This window comes from Amphiura filiformis, chromosome 12 (genome assembly GCF_039555335.1).
Source record: "Amphiura filiformis chromosome 12, Afil_fr2py, whole genome shotgun sequence".
Lineage (NCBI taxonomy): Eukaryota > Metazoa > Echinodermata > Ophiuroidea > Amphilepidida > Amphiuridae > Amphiura > Amphiura filiformis.
Window position 1 is genome coordinate 33,101,858 of NC_092639.1, and position 19,079 is coordinate 33,120,936.

General features: G+C 36.6%; 1 protein-coding gene across 1 annotated transcript in view; it reads right to left on the reverse strand.

Annotated features, from left to right (window-relative positions):
- Positions 1-16,290, reverse strand: part of LOC140165362 (uncharacterized) — a 36,427-nt gene extending 20,137 nt beyond the window's left edge. Inside the window, exon 1 of the mRNA XM_072188684.1 lies at positions 15,964-16,290. Coding sequence (XP_072044785.1) covers positions 15,964-16,030 — 67 coding nt within the window. The 5' untranslated portion in view covers positions 16,031-16,290. The remainder of the gene's footprint in view (positions 1-15,963) is intronic.
- Positions 16,291-19,079: the final 2,789 nt, after the last annotated feature.

Below are 19,079 nucleotides of genomic sequence, written 5' to 3' on the forward strand. Positions count from 1 at the left end.
GGTGTGAAAAAATTCTTTATTTCACTTCAATGTGTTTCATCTACCATTCCCTCGTCTCAAGTTCTCAATTTTAGTTGCTATTTTGTTCAGAAACCAAACATCAAAGGATTAAAAATAGGAGCAGATCTTGTCTGTGATCAATACAACGAAAGCTGAATTTATACCCCTGGATTTATACTTCATCACTGAGCGATAGCGATTAGCCGATGAGGTAGAGCGCTTTTTGGCATTTTGTTGCGTTGGGAAAAGCGCCGCGCCGCTACTTCATTGGTCAAATACCAAACGCTTTTCGCTCAGCAATGGACATACTGCAGTTACTGTTCATTTTCCTATACACAATACACAGTACTCTCACCATTGAGATGTGACCTCTACAAACAGTGTATGTTAGAGGTATAGGGCATTTCCTAGTTAACGTCACTGTGTGAAAAATAACCGGCCAATATTTATCGTACTCTCTGAAATTCTAGGAAATACAGTTTTGTAACATGTCCTAAATTTTTAGCTAATTTAGATATTTGGAAATATTCGCACTTTGGTTTTTTAGCAAGTAGGGCACGGCATGGCCTGCAAAATTCCCTGTGTAAATCGAATGCAACTTTTAGTGACTATCACTCACTTGTAGACCGCTCTCTTCCGAAGGGCATAAACCACTGGACGGATATTTTTTGTACTAGCTTGATGTCAATCAAAAATAATGTAAACATTACATGTAGGCTAAAAACTGAGTATGTGGGGCATCTGCAAATGTTCGTACCTCCCTGATATGTAAATGACAGATAACAGCAAAAACAGCTCCCATATATGTCCATTACTTTGGTCAGTGCAGCGAGCCAGGGGATTTTCTTTATATTGCGTAACAAAAAACAATAAGTACATGGATATTTGATCGCCTGTAAGTGCAACCTACAATCTGATTAAAGTGACAGTGAGTGGGATATTAATAAAATAAGTATGTCATTGTACACACAAAATAACATACACTTTGGGATATTAAAAATAAGATACAAATCTCTACAACTATCAAGCTATTTTTATAAAGGCAATATAGAGGCCTACGTTTCTTTTAAGCGTACAAAAACATCCGCTTCAAATAAATTCCATAATTTTAAATAATTTTTGAAAACTTGCCAATAATGTAATTTAAAGTCTGTTGATTCGATCAAATTTCTCAACTTAAGATCTTGTAGGATGAGTAATAGCTTTTATTTCAATTTCTTGACGAATTTGACCTATTTACTTTAGTAAGGTATGACTAATTGCACAATAGATCAAGGAAATGTATCAAGGTAAAATAACCCAGATATAGAGGATATAGATTATGAGAGCAAAAATAGATGTACACGTTTCCATTTCAGAAGGCTCAAAATCAAATCAAATTAAGGTTTATAATTATAGTGTAGGTTTTTAGACAGCTGTAAATAAATGCTATTGAGTATAGGTGTTAAAGTCGGTGGCACTTTAAAGCATCGAGTGTCAAGTCTTCAATCCCAAAATCATAGATTTACCTGTAGATCTTTGAAAACCTCACGCGGAAATCATCGGAAATTGCTCGGAAATGAGAGCACGTGGACTTTGAGCAACCAATCCGATGTCGTGGTCACCTCAAAATATGTAAACAAACCACTTCAATTTAAAGACCAGCCCTAGCGCGGTTGTTTTATGTGATTATTTATTAGTTTTTCAAACAAAACATCGTGAACAACACAAATTTAGACCAATTAGGAAATATGATTTAGGATAAATATTAAATAGCGCCACCAATAGTTTGCATTTAGTTCATAAAAACCCAATTCTACGTACATACATCAAACAACGGCCATGCTGTTGCTTGAGAAATGTGAACAATATTTTTGACCCAAATTGAAAGATGTGAAAAACATTCTTTGTGGAAATTTATTTATTTTTAAACTTCAACGTGTTCATCTACCATTTCCTCGTTTCAAGTTCTCAGATTTAGTTTCTCTTTTGTACAGAAACCAAACATGTCAAAAACAGGAGCAGATCTTGTCTGGAAAACACCGAAAGCTGAATTTATACTTCATCACTGAGCGGTAGCGATGAGCCAATAGAGCGCTTTTTGTTGCGTTGGGAAAAGCGCCTCTACTTGATTGGTCAAATACCCAACGCTTTTCGCTCAGTAATAAATTCAACATTAGTGTGGGAAGGACACACACTAGTGAATAGTACCATAGAAGTATATAATAGCCTAATGTCATGATTTTGCTAAAGCACATTATCGGCTACATATTCGCCTTTGTGTTATGTTATATGTATGGATTAGATATCAATCACACGCGTACGTACACGTACATGGTGACTGCTGCATTCATAAGCGACATATAAAATTATGAATTAGTTTTTTGTCCTCGGAAAGCAAAACACATACATCTCACCTAGGCTCCCCTATCCCCTTACCCATATTACCTCCTCTTCGCCTACACTCCCCAGTGTCTCCTTCTTCTCTCCCTCACCTCTCCCCTAGACTGTACGCTTCCCTCCCTTACACCCTACTCCAATCCCCATCCTAGCTCTCCTATCCCTTCCTTCCCTCCCTCTTCTAATCCACTCTCTCCCTCTGTTTCTCTTTGTCTCTCACCTAGCCCCCACGCCCCCCCACACACCCCCCCTGCTCCCCCTCTCGCCCTCTCTCCCCTTTCTCATTTTTTTCGTGCAATAAATAACTTGAATAAAAGTCAACTAGCCTTCGAGTGTCTATTCTTTTGTAATCTAGGAGGAAATATTTTGATGGCCTTTATTTTTTCACAGGAGCATAATTCAAGGATTATTGGAACATCTACACCACACTTTCAAACGTAGATTGATTTGTTCGATTTCTCTGCTCGTGAATAATGCACTGCGAAATTTAAACACTTCTTTGATCAAGGTAACATCAAACAATTGATTCTGCAGTCACACGATTATGTAACAAACTGAAATGAAACCAAAACTGCTTTCTACAAGTTTTTAGCTTCTAACAAAGAGTCCAGACAAATATATCGGTAATGACGTCAGTCAAGAGCTTAGGCAGGATAATAGGAAACAACGTGACCAAAACCAAAAACTAATCCTAATACTCATAACTTGATACGACCGAATATATGAAAGTGCCTCTCTCATCCAAAAATGACGTGACAAAGTTGATCGTGATTTAATGATTCCTGTTACACATTTGAACTTCGCACTGAACATTGCATGCTTCGGGTTTAATCGGAATGAATCGTTAAAAGGCGAGTTGAAAAGCTCTATAGAGCTTATCCAATCAGGTGGTGTTTACCTTCCAGCCTATTCACCCACCCACCCCACCACCTCCTCTTGGGCTAATTGTAGGACCATGATACGTAATACAAGACATTTAAGCATTCCTTCATGGTCACCTAACCCTCGTATTGTTTTTGTATGCCATTGATCAACTTTTCAAAAGTGCCGATATTGTCATCAAACTTAGACTTAGTACAATGGACATACTGCAGTTACTGTTCATTTTCCTATACACAATACACAGTACTCTCACCATTGAGATGTGACCTCTACAAACAGTGTATGTTAGAGGTATAGGGCATTTCCTAGTTAACGTCACTGTGTGAAAAATAACCGGCCAATATTTATCGTACTCTCTGAAATTCTAGGAAATACAGTTTTGTAACATGTCCTAAATTTTTAGCTAATTTAGATATTTGGAAATATTCGCACTTTGGTGTTTTGGCAAGTAGGGCACGGCATGGCCTGCAAAATTCCCTGTGTAAATCGAATGCAACTTTTAGTGACTATCACTCACTTGTAGACCGCTCTCTTCCGAAGGGCATAAACCACTGGACGGATATTTTTTGTACTAGCTTGATGTCAATCAAAAATAATGTAAACATTACATGTAGGCTAAAAACTGAGTATGTGGGGCATCTGCAAATGTTCGTACCTCCCTGATATGTAAATGACAGATAACAGCAAAAACAGCTCCCATATATGTCCATTACTTTGGTCAGTGCAGCGAGCCAGGGGATTTTCTTTATATTGCGTAACAAAAAACAATAAGTACATGGATATTTGATCGCCTGTAAGTGCAACCTACAATCTGATTAAAGTGACAGTGAGTGGGATATTAATAAAATAAGTATGTCATTGTACACACAAAATAACATACACTTTGGGATATTAAAAAGAAGATACAGATCTCTACAACTATCAAGCTATTTTTATAAAGGCAATATAGAGGCCTACGTTTCTTTTAAGCGTACAAAAACATCCGCTTCAAATAAATTCCATAATTTTAAATAATTTTTGAAAACTTGCCAATAATGTAATTTAAAGTCTGTTGATTCGATCAAATTTCTCAACTTAAGATCTTGTAGGATGAGTAATAGCTTTTATTTCAATTTCTTGACGAATTTGACCTATTTACTTTAGTAAGGTATGACTAATTGCACAATAGATCAAGGAAATGTATCAAGGTAAAATAACCCAGATATAGAGGATATAGATTATGAGAGCAAAAATAGATGTACACGTTTCCATTTCAGAAGGTTCAAAATCAAATCAAATTAAGGTTTATAATTATAGTGTAGGTTTTTAGACAGCTGTAAATAAATGCTATTGAGTATAGGTGTTAAAGTCGGTGGCACTTTAAAGCATCGAGTGTCAAGTCTTCAATCCCAAAATCATAGATTTACCTGTAGATCTTTGAAAACCTCATGCGGAAATCATCGGAAATTGCTCGGAAATGAGAGCACGTGGACTTTGAGCAACCAATCCGATGTCGTGGTCACCTCAAAATATGTAAACAAACCACTTCAATTTAAAGACCAGCCCTAGCGCGGTTGTTTTATGTGATTATTTATTAGTTTTTCAAACAAAACATCGTGAACAACACAAATTTAGACCAATTAGGAAATATGATTTAGGATAAATATTAAATAGCGCCACCAATAGTTTGCATTTAGTTCATAAAAACCCAATTCTACGTACATACATCAAACAACGGCCATGCTGTTGCTTGAGAAATGTGTGAACAATATTTTTGACCCAAATTGAAAGATGTGAAAAACATTCTTTGTGGAAATTAATTTATTTTTAAACTTCAACGTGTTCATCTACCATTTCCTCGTTTCAAGTTCTCAGATTTAGTTTCTCTTTTGTACAGAAACCAAACATGTCAAAAACAGGAGCAGATCTTGTCTGGAAAACACCGAAAGCTGAATTTATACTTCATCACTGAGCGGTAGCGATGAGCCAATAGAGCGCTTTTTGTTGCGTTGGGAAAAGCGCCTCTACTTGATTGGTCAAATACCCAACGCTTTTCGCTCAGTAATAAATTCAACATTAGTGTGGGAAGGACACACACTAGTGAATAGTACCATAGAAGTATATAATAGCCTAATGTCATGATTTTGCTAAAGCACATTATCGGCTACATATTCGCCTTTGTGTTATGTTATATGTATGGATTAGATATCAATCACACGCGTACGTACACGTACATGGTGACTGCTGCATTCATAAGCGACATAAAAAATTATGAATTAGTTTTTTGTCCTCGGAAAGCAAAACACATACATCTCACCTAGGCTCCCCTATCCCCTTACCCATATTACCTCCTCTTCGCCTACACTCCCCAGTGTCTCCTTCTTCTCTCCCTCACCTCTCCCCTAGACTGTACGCTTCCCTCCCTTACACCCTACTCCAATCCCCATCCTAGCTCTCCTATCCCCTTCCTTCCCTCCCCTTCTAATCCACTCTCTCCCTCTGTTTCTCTTTGTCTCTCACCTAGCCCCCACGCCCCCCCACACACACACCCGCTCCCCCTCTCCTCCCTCTCTCTCCCCTTTCTCATTTTTTTTTCGTGCAATAAATAACTTGAATAAAAGTCAACTAGCCTTCGAGTGTCTATTCTTTTGTAATCTAGGGAGGAAATATTTTGATGGCCTTTATTTTTTTCACAGGAGCATAATTCAAGGATTATTGGAACATCTACACCACACTTTCAAACGTAGATTGATTTGTTCGATTTCTCTGCTCGTGAATAATGCACTGCGAAATTTAAACACTTCTTTGATCAAGGTAACATCAAACAATTGATTCTGCAGTCACACGATTATGTAACAAACTGAAATGAAACCAAAACTGCTTTCTACAAGTTTTTAGCTTCTAACAAAGAGTCCAGACAAATATATCGGTAATGACGTCAGTCAAGAGCTTAGGCAGGATAATAGGAAACAACGTGACCAAAACCAAAAACTAATCCTAATACTCATAACTTGATACGACCGAATATATGAAAGTGCCTCTCTCATCCAAAAATGACGTGACAAAGTTGATCGTGATTTAATGATTCCTGTTACACATTTGAACTTCGCACTGAACATTGCATGCTTCGGGTTTAATCGGAATGAATCGTTAAAGGCGAGTTGAAAAGCTCTATAGAGCTTATCCAATCAGGTGGTGTTTACCTTCCAGCCTATTCACCCACCCACCCCACCACCTCCTCTTGGGCTAATTGTAGGACCATGATACGTAATACAAGACATTTAAGCATTCCTTCATGGTCACCTAACCCTCGTATTGTTTTTGTATGCCATTGATCAACTTTTCAAAAGTGCCGATATTGTCATCAAACTTAGACTTAGTACAGTGTTGGAAATGTTTCCCCTCTTTGATTCCTCTTTTCCAAATTAATAAAAATATTACAACACAAGTATTATCAACGTACTCCTGACTTTCGAATTTTGTTCCAAATCGTATAAAACCGAAGCATTATGATTTGTCATAAAATTGAGGAATTAATCTAATTACGTGTTGTGGCCAAAGATAAACCTCAGAACGTTGACAATTGACAAATCTAGAGACGGTGTATTGCGTTCCCTGTGGAAACTGTGACAAGGTAAGTTGGAGAAACGATGCGAGTTAACGACTTAAAGAACATACTGGCGATATACAAACGACTTGAAGAACACTGCCTTTAACACGTTGTAATAGCATAACACCACAGACACATATGACATGATGCTGTCGAAGTGCTCTGCAGAGAAGAAAAACTGTTGCCAAGAGAAGTGAGGGAGGCAGTTTTCATCCAGAAAGAAACCAACCCTACCCTTAACAGGGACGGGTCGAGAGCTTTCCAAAATCTATGATACTTTGCTTCTTGAAACACTTGGGGAAACACCGTCCAAAAGGACAAATTGCACTGCCAACTACACCACCCTACGCCATACATAAATTCCCCTAGCCCCATTTCTATAAAATGAAATGTTCAAAAAAGGAAACTAGTTTGGCAGAGGAGGGCCTCGAACCCATGCCGCACCTTGCCGCACCTATCAAGGCTATTGAACTTATGATATTGTAGTACCAAAGCCCTAGACCAGTCGCCCACCTGAAGTAGCTATCTTGACATTTGAAGCTATACACAACTCCAACATACCGGGTATAGAATTAACAATATTCATCATCATCATCATCATCATCATCAGTCGGCTGCGGAGCAGGCTACAAGCTTTCTCCAACTATTGCGATCTTTGCAAGCGAAACCATTTTGTTTGGCTGCAGCATCCCTTCAGTATCTCCTAGGAGGTGCTGGACATACTGTACGTACAGTGTTCGCAGCCGTCCCGGTTTCCTCTTCCCATATGGTGGAATATAAAGGGCATATTCTTTCACAGGCTCGTTGTCTTCAAGACGCAGTATATGGCCGAGAAATTTGAGTTGATGAATCTTGACTCTGGCAACCAGTGGAGTGGTGTTGGTCAGATTGTAGATGGTTTCATTTGGAATCCTATCAACACGCTTGATGTTTAACATGACTTTGTAGGAAGATGTTACAAAGGCATTGATCTTGTTTTCCGTGGTGATTACCCATAACTCACACCCGTACAGAAAGAAAGTAACACAAGTTGTCTCAAACAGCTTAATTTTACAACAATATTATGACAAGCAAAGACAGAAAATTTACCATATTTGGGGGGTTTACCCGCTTAAATCATTATGTGTATTATAGCGCTAGCTATATTGTTGATAATATGTGTTTCTACATACAGAAAATACAACAATAGGGGCCCTATACATACACAATACATATATCGATTTTGACTTCGGGCGGCAAGGGGTCACCGGCTTCAAAGGTATAATTTTTCTTATGAAGACGTTCTGGGTTTATAATATTCCACATAGAGCCCCAAAGTTAATTTCAGAACATAAAAGATAAGATTACCTTACAAACGAAAGGCAGTGCTCCCCCCCATAATTTGGATGCCTATGGAAAAGTACCATTGCCCCCCCAATAATTTTGGCCAGGCACCATTGCCCCCCCCAATATTTAACATCTTCCGGAACCCCTGAAATAGTAATCTTTAGCGGGTTCGATGTAATTTTTATATATATTATCACCAACAATTCCCAAAAATATTGGCGTAAATAAAATTTAAATTCAAAATAAATTACTCTGCAGTCTAAACCAGATCAATTTCACCGCGATTGGGTATCACGAATCGTTATATGATGTACAGTTAATATTCATATATTCTTTTATACATAGGATGCTTCAGTTTTACACAATATTTCGTCGAAAACCCTCCCACTCGGCTATTTCTTTCAAAGCTAGTCAGGCTAATAGCCTGTGCAATAAATTAGCATTAAATCAATTTTATTGTAAAAACACGTTTAGAAACTATTTCATTTTGGTGTATACTGCTGTGACTCTCAACATCCGAAATAAGTAAAAAGGTCATACGTCAGCTATTCGCCAGTATCACGCCGTTGGTGACGAAGTATGGTTAGCCTACTCTGAAATTATTGGGACAAAAATCGTGAGTGTTTTTGAATACATAGGAGGCCGGTCGAGTGCAGATCCGTCGGAACACGCTTTTCAATACGGAATAAATGCTAACCTCATCGTGACATCATCCATGCAGCAAAGTTCATTTCCCATTGAAAAAGCGTTATCCGACCAATTCTGATAGACTGCATTTTTACTTTTTGGAGCAGAATGATTGAAGAACGTCTGGAAAGTAAGAAGGCAGTATGTCATTTGTTTACAGATACTACTGTTTTACCTGGGAGGACAGCCATGAAAACAAACACTCTGAAGTGTCAAAACCCTATGCCACTATTTAAGGTTAGAAACTATTTTAAACTGTTACGAGTTGGTAGTTCACAGCGTCTTGCGAATGGTAGTGAGCTTTGGCAAAAATAGCATTGATCATTTCATAGCAAGTGTGTGGAAAAATTCAAAATCACAGATATACTTTTGTAAATCCTGTGGTTCTTGGGTTACGTTGTAAAAAGGCCCGAAACAACAACACTTTTGTAAAACGTGCATACCCCATTAACAACAAGTTTACAAAATATATCATTTATAGAATGAACTTTTGCAACACATCAAAGTGTTATTTACGATAATATATTGATTTAGATAATGAAAATCGATTTTTTTTTTTTTTTTTTTTTTTTGGCTGCTTCGACCATCAATACCTCGTCTACCCTTAATACATAGCATTGCGCTAATGATGACATAATCTGAGGGTGCTTCTAACCTAATCTCAAGGGGGTTGAATACAATAACACTATGTTTTATTCATTAGACTGACATTTTAGCTTTTGAGTTTCTCCAAAAACAGTTGATGCTTGACGTATATAGTTCATTAATATGCTCTTAACCTTTCAGATTTCAAATAGCAGTGGTTATTAATTTATAGAATATGATTAATTCAAAGAAGATGCAACTATCAATAACACTCAAAGTTTTAAACTTTTATAGCAGAAAGAGTGTAATAATTATTTGGATATTATCTAGTTTAAGTGGCAAAGTGCAACCTACAATCTGATTGTGGGATATTAAGAATGGATATGTTAAGGGGGTACTACACCCCTCGATAAATTTGTGTCTATTTTTGCATTTTTCTCAAAAACTAAAAACACACCGGTAACAAAAGTTATGTATATTATAGGGGCAAGGAATCCAATTACTACACTGGAATTTCAGTGTCCCATGACAAGCGGTTTGTTATTTATGATAAGAAATAAGGTACCGCTAGGATGTACCTCATTTCCTGTCATATATACTGAACCGCTTGTCTTGAGTCACTGAAATTTCAGTGAAGTAATTGGATTCCTTGCCCCAATAATATACATAACTTTTGTTACCAGCATATTATTATTATTTGAGAAAAATGCAAAAATAGTCACAAATTTACCACAGGGGTATAGTACCCCCTTAACAAAAAAGAATCAAGGCATTTTCAATCGAAAATGGGGGGTAAAGGCACACACCTTTAAGCTTACTTTCAGCACTATAAACAAACAAATTCTGATTTTATACATAGGATGCTTCAGTTTTTACACACAAATATTTCGTCGAAAACCCTCCCACTTGGCTATTTCTTTCAAAGCTAGTCAGTAATCAATAACACTCAAAGTTTTAAACTTTTATAGCAGAAAGAGTATAATAATTATTTGGATATTATCTAGTTTAAGTGGCTAAGTGCAACCTAAAATTTGATTGTGGGATATTAAGAATGAGTATGTTAACAATAAATAACCAGGGCATTGTACAAAATAATGTAACACATCCTTTGCTACCTGAAAATGGAAAATGGAGATGAAGGCACCCACCTTTAAGCTTACTTTTAGCACTATAAACAAACACCTCTGATACTAGTGCTGAAAGTCAGCTTATTTGTTGAAATTTCAACCTACGAACATCTTCATAATTGTTCTTAAATCAATAATCTGTGGCGTAGCGTCATATTGGCACGTGGGCATGTGCCCCCCCATCGATTGCAAAATTTGGAAATTCCCACAGGAAAATTGTCGAAAAACGGCCTGTGCCCCCCCCTCATCAGACGCAGTGCCCCATCATGGTTGGTGCCCCCCCAATATGATGACCCACGCTACGCCACTGGTTGAAACTTTAGGAAATAAATTTTAAACTTTTTATCTACTATTGGGATAAATCCGACCGACCGACCCATCACTCAAAATGGGTCAAACGACAACTTTTTTACTTATATCTCTCACCACGTGTGAATGTTCAGTCGTGATATTTAAAGAATATTTGTTTTTGATAGACTTTCGGTTCCTTGAAAAAAACATCTTTCATACGAATGAAGCAAAATTGGTTTCCGTCACCGCTTCACAGATTATGGGTATCAAATCTAATCATACGGTAAGATCTTGTAAGGCAAGTAGTATAGATTTTAATTCAATTTCTTTAATGATAGATTTACTTTTTTTTTAACTTTAATATCGTACGATCAATTCCACAATAAATAAAGGAAATATATCAAAGTAAAATGAGCCAGATAGAGGATGTAGATTATGAGAGCAAAAATAAATCTGCATGTTTCTATTTCAGAGGGTTTAAAATCAAGACAAACATAAAGGTTTAAAAACACACAGTAGGCTTCAGACAGCTGTAAATAAATGCTATTGAGTATTACTATTAAAGTCGTACTTCAGTCTCTAAATGGTACTTCAAAGTATTCCCGATTAAATTGATTTGAGGCTAAAAGAGTAAAAAAAGGCTACCCAGTATATCACCCAACTTGTGCAGACGATGATTAATAATAATAATAATAATAATAATAATAATAATAATAATAATAATAATAATAATAACACTATTAATAATAATAATAATAATAATAATAATAATAATAATAATAATAATAATAATAATAATAATAATAATAATAATACATAATGATAAACATCCATAAAGATCCAACACGTTTACAGTCAGAACGAGAGCAGAATAAATGTAAAAAGGACTGAAAATCAAACGTGATAATTTTACAAAGCAGGCAAGCAATATAATAGTAAAAGTACAATGCAAAATTAAAAGTATATACAAGCAATATAATGTATAATACCAATACAATATCAAATTTAGAGTATGAAATAGAGTTCATTTACAAGCGGTTGGATTTAATAATAATAAAGGATTTAATAATAATAAAAAAAGTATATGGATAAAAAAGAGTATGGATGACTAGCGTCCACGCCGTTAGCAACAGATTAACAAAGAGAAAAACTAACATTTTATTGCAAGCAAAACCTTGCCCTAAAGAACATCACAATAAATACATTATAATCAGAGAAACAAACATTTCAAGCCAAATATTCACACCATTATTGAACATAATTTAAATATAAGCAATATAATGAGGTAAACAAAAGTATAATATCATATGATTAAAACAATTCAATCTTAAATACAATAATTATGCTACATATAGCAAGATGGAACAAAGTAGAGCCAGTATGAGGAACACATAGAAGGCTAAAAATAGAACCCTGGTGGAACAGAGGTCGCCAGAAACCACCAAATGGCTTGAATGAATTGTGAGACAATGCATGCGCAATGCACGCACGAGTTGTTGGACGTGGCAAATCATGAAAATGATGACACTAAAACTTTGATACATAGCAATTACATATAGAGGTGGCATAAACCTTTTATCACCAACCCATATCAGTTCGATTAGCTAAATTAGATTTCGGGTGTCGTTTCAAATGATTGCAAACTAAACAAGTTTGTTATATCCCGAAACTTTTAATGATTTGAATACTGCTAATTATTTTGATGATTTTTCCTTAGACGAACAAGAATAATGTTGTTATAGACGAGGCCGAGTGTAAAGCAATAAAAGAAACATACAACATATGTGGAAGGCTTTTTGATTATCTAAAAAATAAGTTTAATTTGTTTGCACCCTTCGTTACTCGTTTTGTATGTTGTCCGTGTCTGCCACCTACCTGCTCTGACATCACTGATTAGCTACAAGTTACGAGATACTTTCATTTTGCATGAGGTTGAGGATAGCATTTTCTGGAATATCGTAAAATGCATCCATTAACAATAATTCCTCATAAAAATATCATTAAACCAGTTAAAGTTGAATTTCATAATTAATAAGTAAAGATACGCCACTCATTCGGCACAATTTAGGAGTTTTTCAAGGCCTCTTGACATTTAAGAAACAATCGTATATAAGTGTCGAGAGTCTTTCTAGTATTAATAATGGGTTTTATGTCCAATTGAACTAGTTTATTTGAAAGAAGATAATTAACTTTTATACACTTGATGTTTTGGACGCTTTGGACATATTAAATACTGTTTATATCAAAATGAATTGTACCCGGTCATTTCTATTTTTGGTAATTCTTACATTGTTTCTGATAAGATTTATTTTAAAGGTGGGTAACCTGATTGACAACCTCATCCCCTCACTTTACCCCATCAAAAATGCTTTCGAAATTGGTATATTTCCTGAGAAATCATCAAAAAACTGTAGAATTAGTCTCAAATGTGGTATACCATGTTTTAGACTAATTCAACAATATCTTCGGAAATACGCCGATTTGGAACTCCTAATTTCAATATGTTAATGAGAAACATGGGATCTCTTATTTGATATCAATTTATTACATGATCATGATGATTATCATTAATAAAAACAATGTCGACTACCAAAATCACGCTGTATAAAATGTCAGTAATTCCATAAGGAATTAGTCACATTTACAAGGAACATTTACGTGTTCTTTATGCATAATGTTTGAAAGGGACAACATTTTATGTTATAGGTAAGTTTTAAAGAATTCGATTTTCCAAAAATATCAGGTCACCTTCCTTTAATTAAGTATTTTGTCTATGGAAGTGTTTGAAGGGTGGTGGTCCTCCACATTCGATGAATGGCTTTAACACTTACTCCACCTCCCACTTCAACCCATTTTGAAAAGAAAGCCGAAAATGTACAAAATGTACATTTAAATGCCCCATACTGTGTGAATATTGCTTGTTTTCCCGCTGATACCAAAATCGCCATGTTAGTCAGGGAGCAGCTAAAGTGCTAAACATTGTGGTTAAAAGCTGGGAGATATATTGAGATATATTTTATAGGTGTGTAAGAGCCGTGTCCAAAATCTCATGTCATTTAGGTCAAAGGTCATTATGATGTCAAATGTTCAAGTGGCTTCAATCGTAAATTGTTCCTCTATCATAAGTCAAATTTTATATCTCTGTATGACGCATAGTTCAGAATTATCCTTCATGTGAACATACACAAAATTAGCGTATTCGTCGAGGGATTAGACAGCTTTATTCCGCAAGCTGTCTTGACTCTTAAAACTAGGCCAACTTCGCGAGTATGCTTAATTGCTCATACGTGAAAGTGATACCTAACTTGGTATCTATAAATAATGCATTATGTGATTGGCGTGCCAGATTACTCTTTATGGTGTGTCATTTTCAGGGTCCATGGCATATGCCTATATAGATGCCTAGACTATGGACTTTCAATTTAAAACGGGATTTTGAGCGGGCAAAGTCCCTAACACTCACACTGTCAATCATACTTGTTTATCAATCAAATTTAACCGCAAGCAAATACAATACGCGCTCATGCACTTATTGACGCGTTCATGCAATTACACAACACAATGGGATGTAGTTGATAATGGTAATGATAGGTACCCGGAGGATTTAAACCATAACGAGATCTGGGCGACCAATCACAAACAGATCCATTTAAAGATGCATTACATCATGGCCAATTTTAGTAGGCCAGATTTCCGACAATCTCATCCATAGAAGCTCATAGACAGCCGTGTTAAGCATCTCTGACCGCAATCCAATGTCAGTAGTCCACTTGGGGAGCTAACAAACAGAGGGTGTAGGGTGACTGAAAAGATCAGATGTGAAAATCTATCAATTGTGCACACATTAATTAAATCAGAGTTTTAAGCTTAAATACAATATCCAGAGTATGTGCAGAATGGGCAAGTGGACTACGGGGTAGTCTAATAGCCTTGCATGTGACGTATCATCCCGTAAATATGGCGGACTACTCAAATGCATTCAACAAAAGCATGATTGCAATCTACCGTGACAGTTCGTCTCACACACATAACCCTGCACTACGATCAAATAGGTTGATGACAACATTTGATTGAATGGACTGCACTCCGCCATAACTACGGTGAAGGACATCGGTTCAAATCCTTTGTTTGGAGCAAATCGATAAAATGATGCAGGGCCTCTATTGTTGTCATATCAAAACCTCAATTTCTTTTCTTTTTTTTCTCATTTACTCACGTTGGGTCACATATCTTAGCCAAAGGTGACAGAATGGTCGCGAAAGATTGGTCAAGATAAAAAAATCTCAAAAATATCCAATAACAACAGCCTCTAATCAGAAAATAATAAAGAGTTTAAACTAAGCTTTAGTCACAATGATGACAAACAGCAGTGGTGTGGGTACGATTTCATGAGGGGGGCAGATGCCGCGTTCCCTCGACTGACCTGAAAAATAGGTGTACATGGCGAATGCCTTTGGCGCGAAGCCCATGAGTTAAAATTGTGGCGTCGGGGAGGGGGTATATTGCAAGGAGGAAACAGCCGACCTGCTCCCATAATTGCTCTGTCTGAAACAGATTGCGCACGGAGCGCACAAAAATTTGCCAAATGATGACTAACTTGGTTTTAATCAAAGTGAATTTTGGCTTCAACTGTTTCATAATGACTATTTGTTTTAAAATGCTTCAAACAATTTTGACTTTCGTCGTCTGGAGCTCTAAATCGATCGATTTATATATAATATATTAGCCATAATTATACATTTGGCAATTCGGTGCTTGGTGCAGGGCCCCTGTCGGGGTCCAAGGGCTGCGCCCCGAAAATTGATAGATTTGAGGGTTTTTTAAACTTAAAAGTTGGTAGTATTTAGGGGTAAAGATATTTAAGTAATGTTTGATTCAGTCTTTATAATTCGTACATTAAATAGACTTCAAACAAAAGCCCCGTTTCTTACAAATGTTTGCCCAAACGATCATTTTCCTCGACTCTCTGTGGGGGCACCCCCCCCCCCCCTTTGCACACGCCACTGAGAAACAATTAGCAGTTGAACCACAACCTCGTATTCGTTTGGTTATAATTTAAGAAGAAATAAAACAAAAATAAATCTTTCAAATACTTACGTATTATAAAGAGAAATGAAGATGAGAAAATTCGTGAAATTATTTGAGATACTTCGCAAGAAAACATTGCAACAATTGTACTCCTCCCTCTGATGACATCCAAAAAGCGCGCGAAAACTTTACGTTGTCAGTATGAAATCGTCTGCTCAAAGTTCAAATATTTGAACAATTAAAAAGAACAAAACCGGAAACGGACGTTTGAAGCTGCATGTACTTAATCATTCACTTGAGCGTTTTCCTGATCGTGTATGTTTATGGTCAAAAACGTAAATTTTCACGTTAATATTTGAAAGTAGAAAACAATGTCATCCACAAGCTATAATGGTAACGTCCTTGTGCAACCGAACTGAATATGCTTCTCTGATTTATATGAAAACTAATATAACGCCATGCGACTGACTAAGTCCAAAAATCCGTGGGTGTACGTCTACTTGGATATCGTTTGGATTTGGATAAAATAGATATAAAAACGAGATCGTATCGCATAACTAGACCATTTACACGCAGCTATTTTAAGGATTTAAGCTTAAAGTAGCTGACGTACGCTATGGTCATTCTTAATCTGTTTTCGATTTTCATAATCGTTTTGGTCACAACTTTTTCATGGTCATTTATAGTCATGTAGCTCAGAGACCTTAATGGTTTGAAAAAGATGACGTCACATTCCGCTGCTTCACATGAATAAGAATCGATGGCCTGAAATATTATGACGTCACATTATGCTTTTGACGTCATAATTTATCTTTCAAAGTCGTCTAATTGTATTTATGGCACTTTTCATGATTGCAACACACTGAAAACGACAAAGCACAGGCGAATAGGCACGTACAACATAAACCTCAAACACCCTGATCACACACACAAATATCCTCTCCTCCTCCGCCATCAACAACTCCTATCCCTCCCCTACCCCATGTACAGATGCACAGACATTATAGTGGTTTAATCCGGTGGTACAATATCACGTCACAATATTCCTTAATCGCATGAGACGAGTCACAAGTGTTCACGGTAATCCGTAACCCGGAAAGTCTACTTTAAAATGTACATAATATAAACGGCAGCTGGGAAGTGTGTATCTTTGAGATTTGTAATTCGTACAACAGACACACAGCGACAATAATTAATTGTTGCAAATACTTAACACGTATTGTTACACTGTAAATAAAATGTATTTAAAATTGTTTTAAAATGTTACGTCTCCATTTGACTTGCTCAAATGCAGACGTAACATTAACTGCGCGTGACTTCGCAGTTTCAAACAATATTCTAAAGTAACATTTAACCTTACATTATAAGTGTGTTTAGCTATGATGCTCTTTCCATAGTTAGAGGACCCTGTGTGGGTGGGGTTCATTCCGGATTCCTTTTGAAAGTGCAGGATTGCGAAAGCGAAATTGGGAGAACTTTACATTAATTATGTTATGGTCTTAGGTTTTTGTTTGTTGTTGTTTTTTCAATGAGTACACAATAAAACGATCAGGTGCTTAAAATTGGGTAGCCAAATAAACGAACGTGCATTTGTATTTATTGCATCAGCTGTATTTATCATGATTTTGATGCATTTGGAACAGAGTTTTGTTTTCTTTAGAATATAGGATAGTACAAATTGTATTGTTTTTCGGTGATTTTTGTTTGCTTTGTGCTTGTTTGTTTTTAGTTTGTTTGGTTTGTTTGGGGTTTTTTTCTTCTTTTTTTATGTTGATTTTATGTTGAGGAACTAAAATAGAATCAACCTTCTTGTCCGGAATTCTGGCAGACCAATAGGCTGATTAGCAGATATCGGCAGACAAAAACAAATGAAGCACATCGTATCTTAGCAGACCAATAGGCTGATTAACAGATATCGGCAGATAAAAACAAATGAAGCACATCGTATCTTAGCAGACCAATAGGCTGATTAACAGATATCGGCAGATAAAAACAAATGAAGCACATCGTATCTTAGCAGACCAATAGGCTGATTAACAGATATCGGCAGACAAAAACAAATGAAGCACATCGTATCTTAGCAGACCAATAGGCTGATTAACAGATATCGGCAGACAAATACAAATGAAGCACATCGTATCTTAGCAGACCAATAGGCTGATTAACAGATATCGGCAGACAAAAACAAATGAAGCACATCGTATCTTAGCAGACCAATAGGCTGATTAACAGATATCGGCAGACAAAAACAAATGAAGCACATCGTATCTTAGCAGACCAATAGGCTGATTAACAGATATCGGCAGACAAAAACAAATGAAGCACATCGTATCTTAGCAGACCAATAGGCTGATTAACAGATATCGGCAGATAAAAACAAATGAAGCACATCGTATCTTAGCAGACCAATAGGCTGATTAACAGATATCGGCAGACAAAAACAAATGAAGCACATCGTATCTTAGCAGACCAATAGGCTGATTAACAGATATCGGCAGACAAAAACAAATGAAGAACATCGTATCTTAGCAGACCAATAGGCTGATTAACAGATATCGGCAGATAAAAACAAATGAAGCACATCGTATCTTAGCAGACCAATAGGCTGATTAACAGATATCGGCAGACAAAAACCAATGAAGCACATCGTATCTTAGCAGACCAATAGGCTGATTAACAGATATCGGCAGACAAAAACAAATGAAGCACATCGTATCTTAGCAGACCAATAGGCTGATTAACAGATATCGGCAGATAAAAACAAATGAAGCACATCGTATCTTAGCAGACCAATAGGCTGATTAACAGATATCGGCAGATAAAAACAAATGAAGCACATCGTATCTTAGCAGACCAATAGGCTGATTAACAGATATCGGCAGATAAAAATCAAATAGAAGCACATCGTATCTTAGCAGACCAATAGGCTGATTAACAGATATCGGCAGACAAAAACCAATGAAGCACATCGTATCTTAGCAGACCAATAGGCTGATTAACAGATATCGGCAGACAAAAACAAATGAAGCACATCGTATCTTAGCAGACCAATAGGCTGATTAACAGATATCGGCAGACAAAAACCAATGAAGCACATCGTATCTTAGCAGACCAATAGGCTGATTAACAGATATCGGCAGACAAAAACCAATGAAGCACATCGTATCTTAGCAGACCAATAGGCT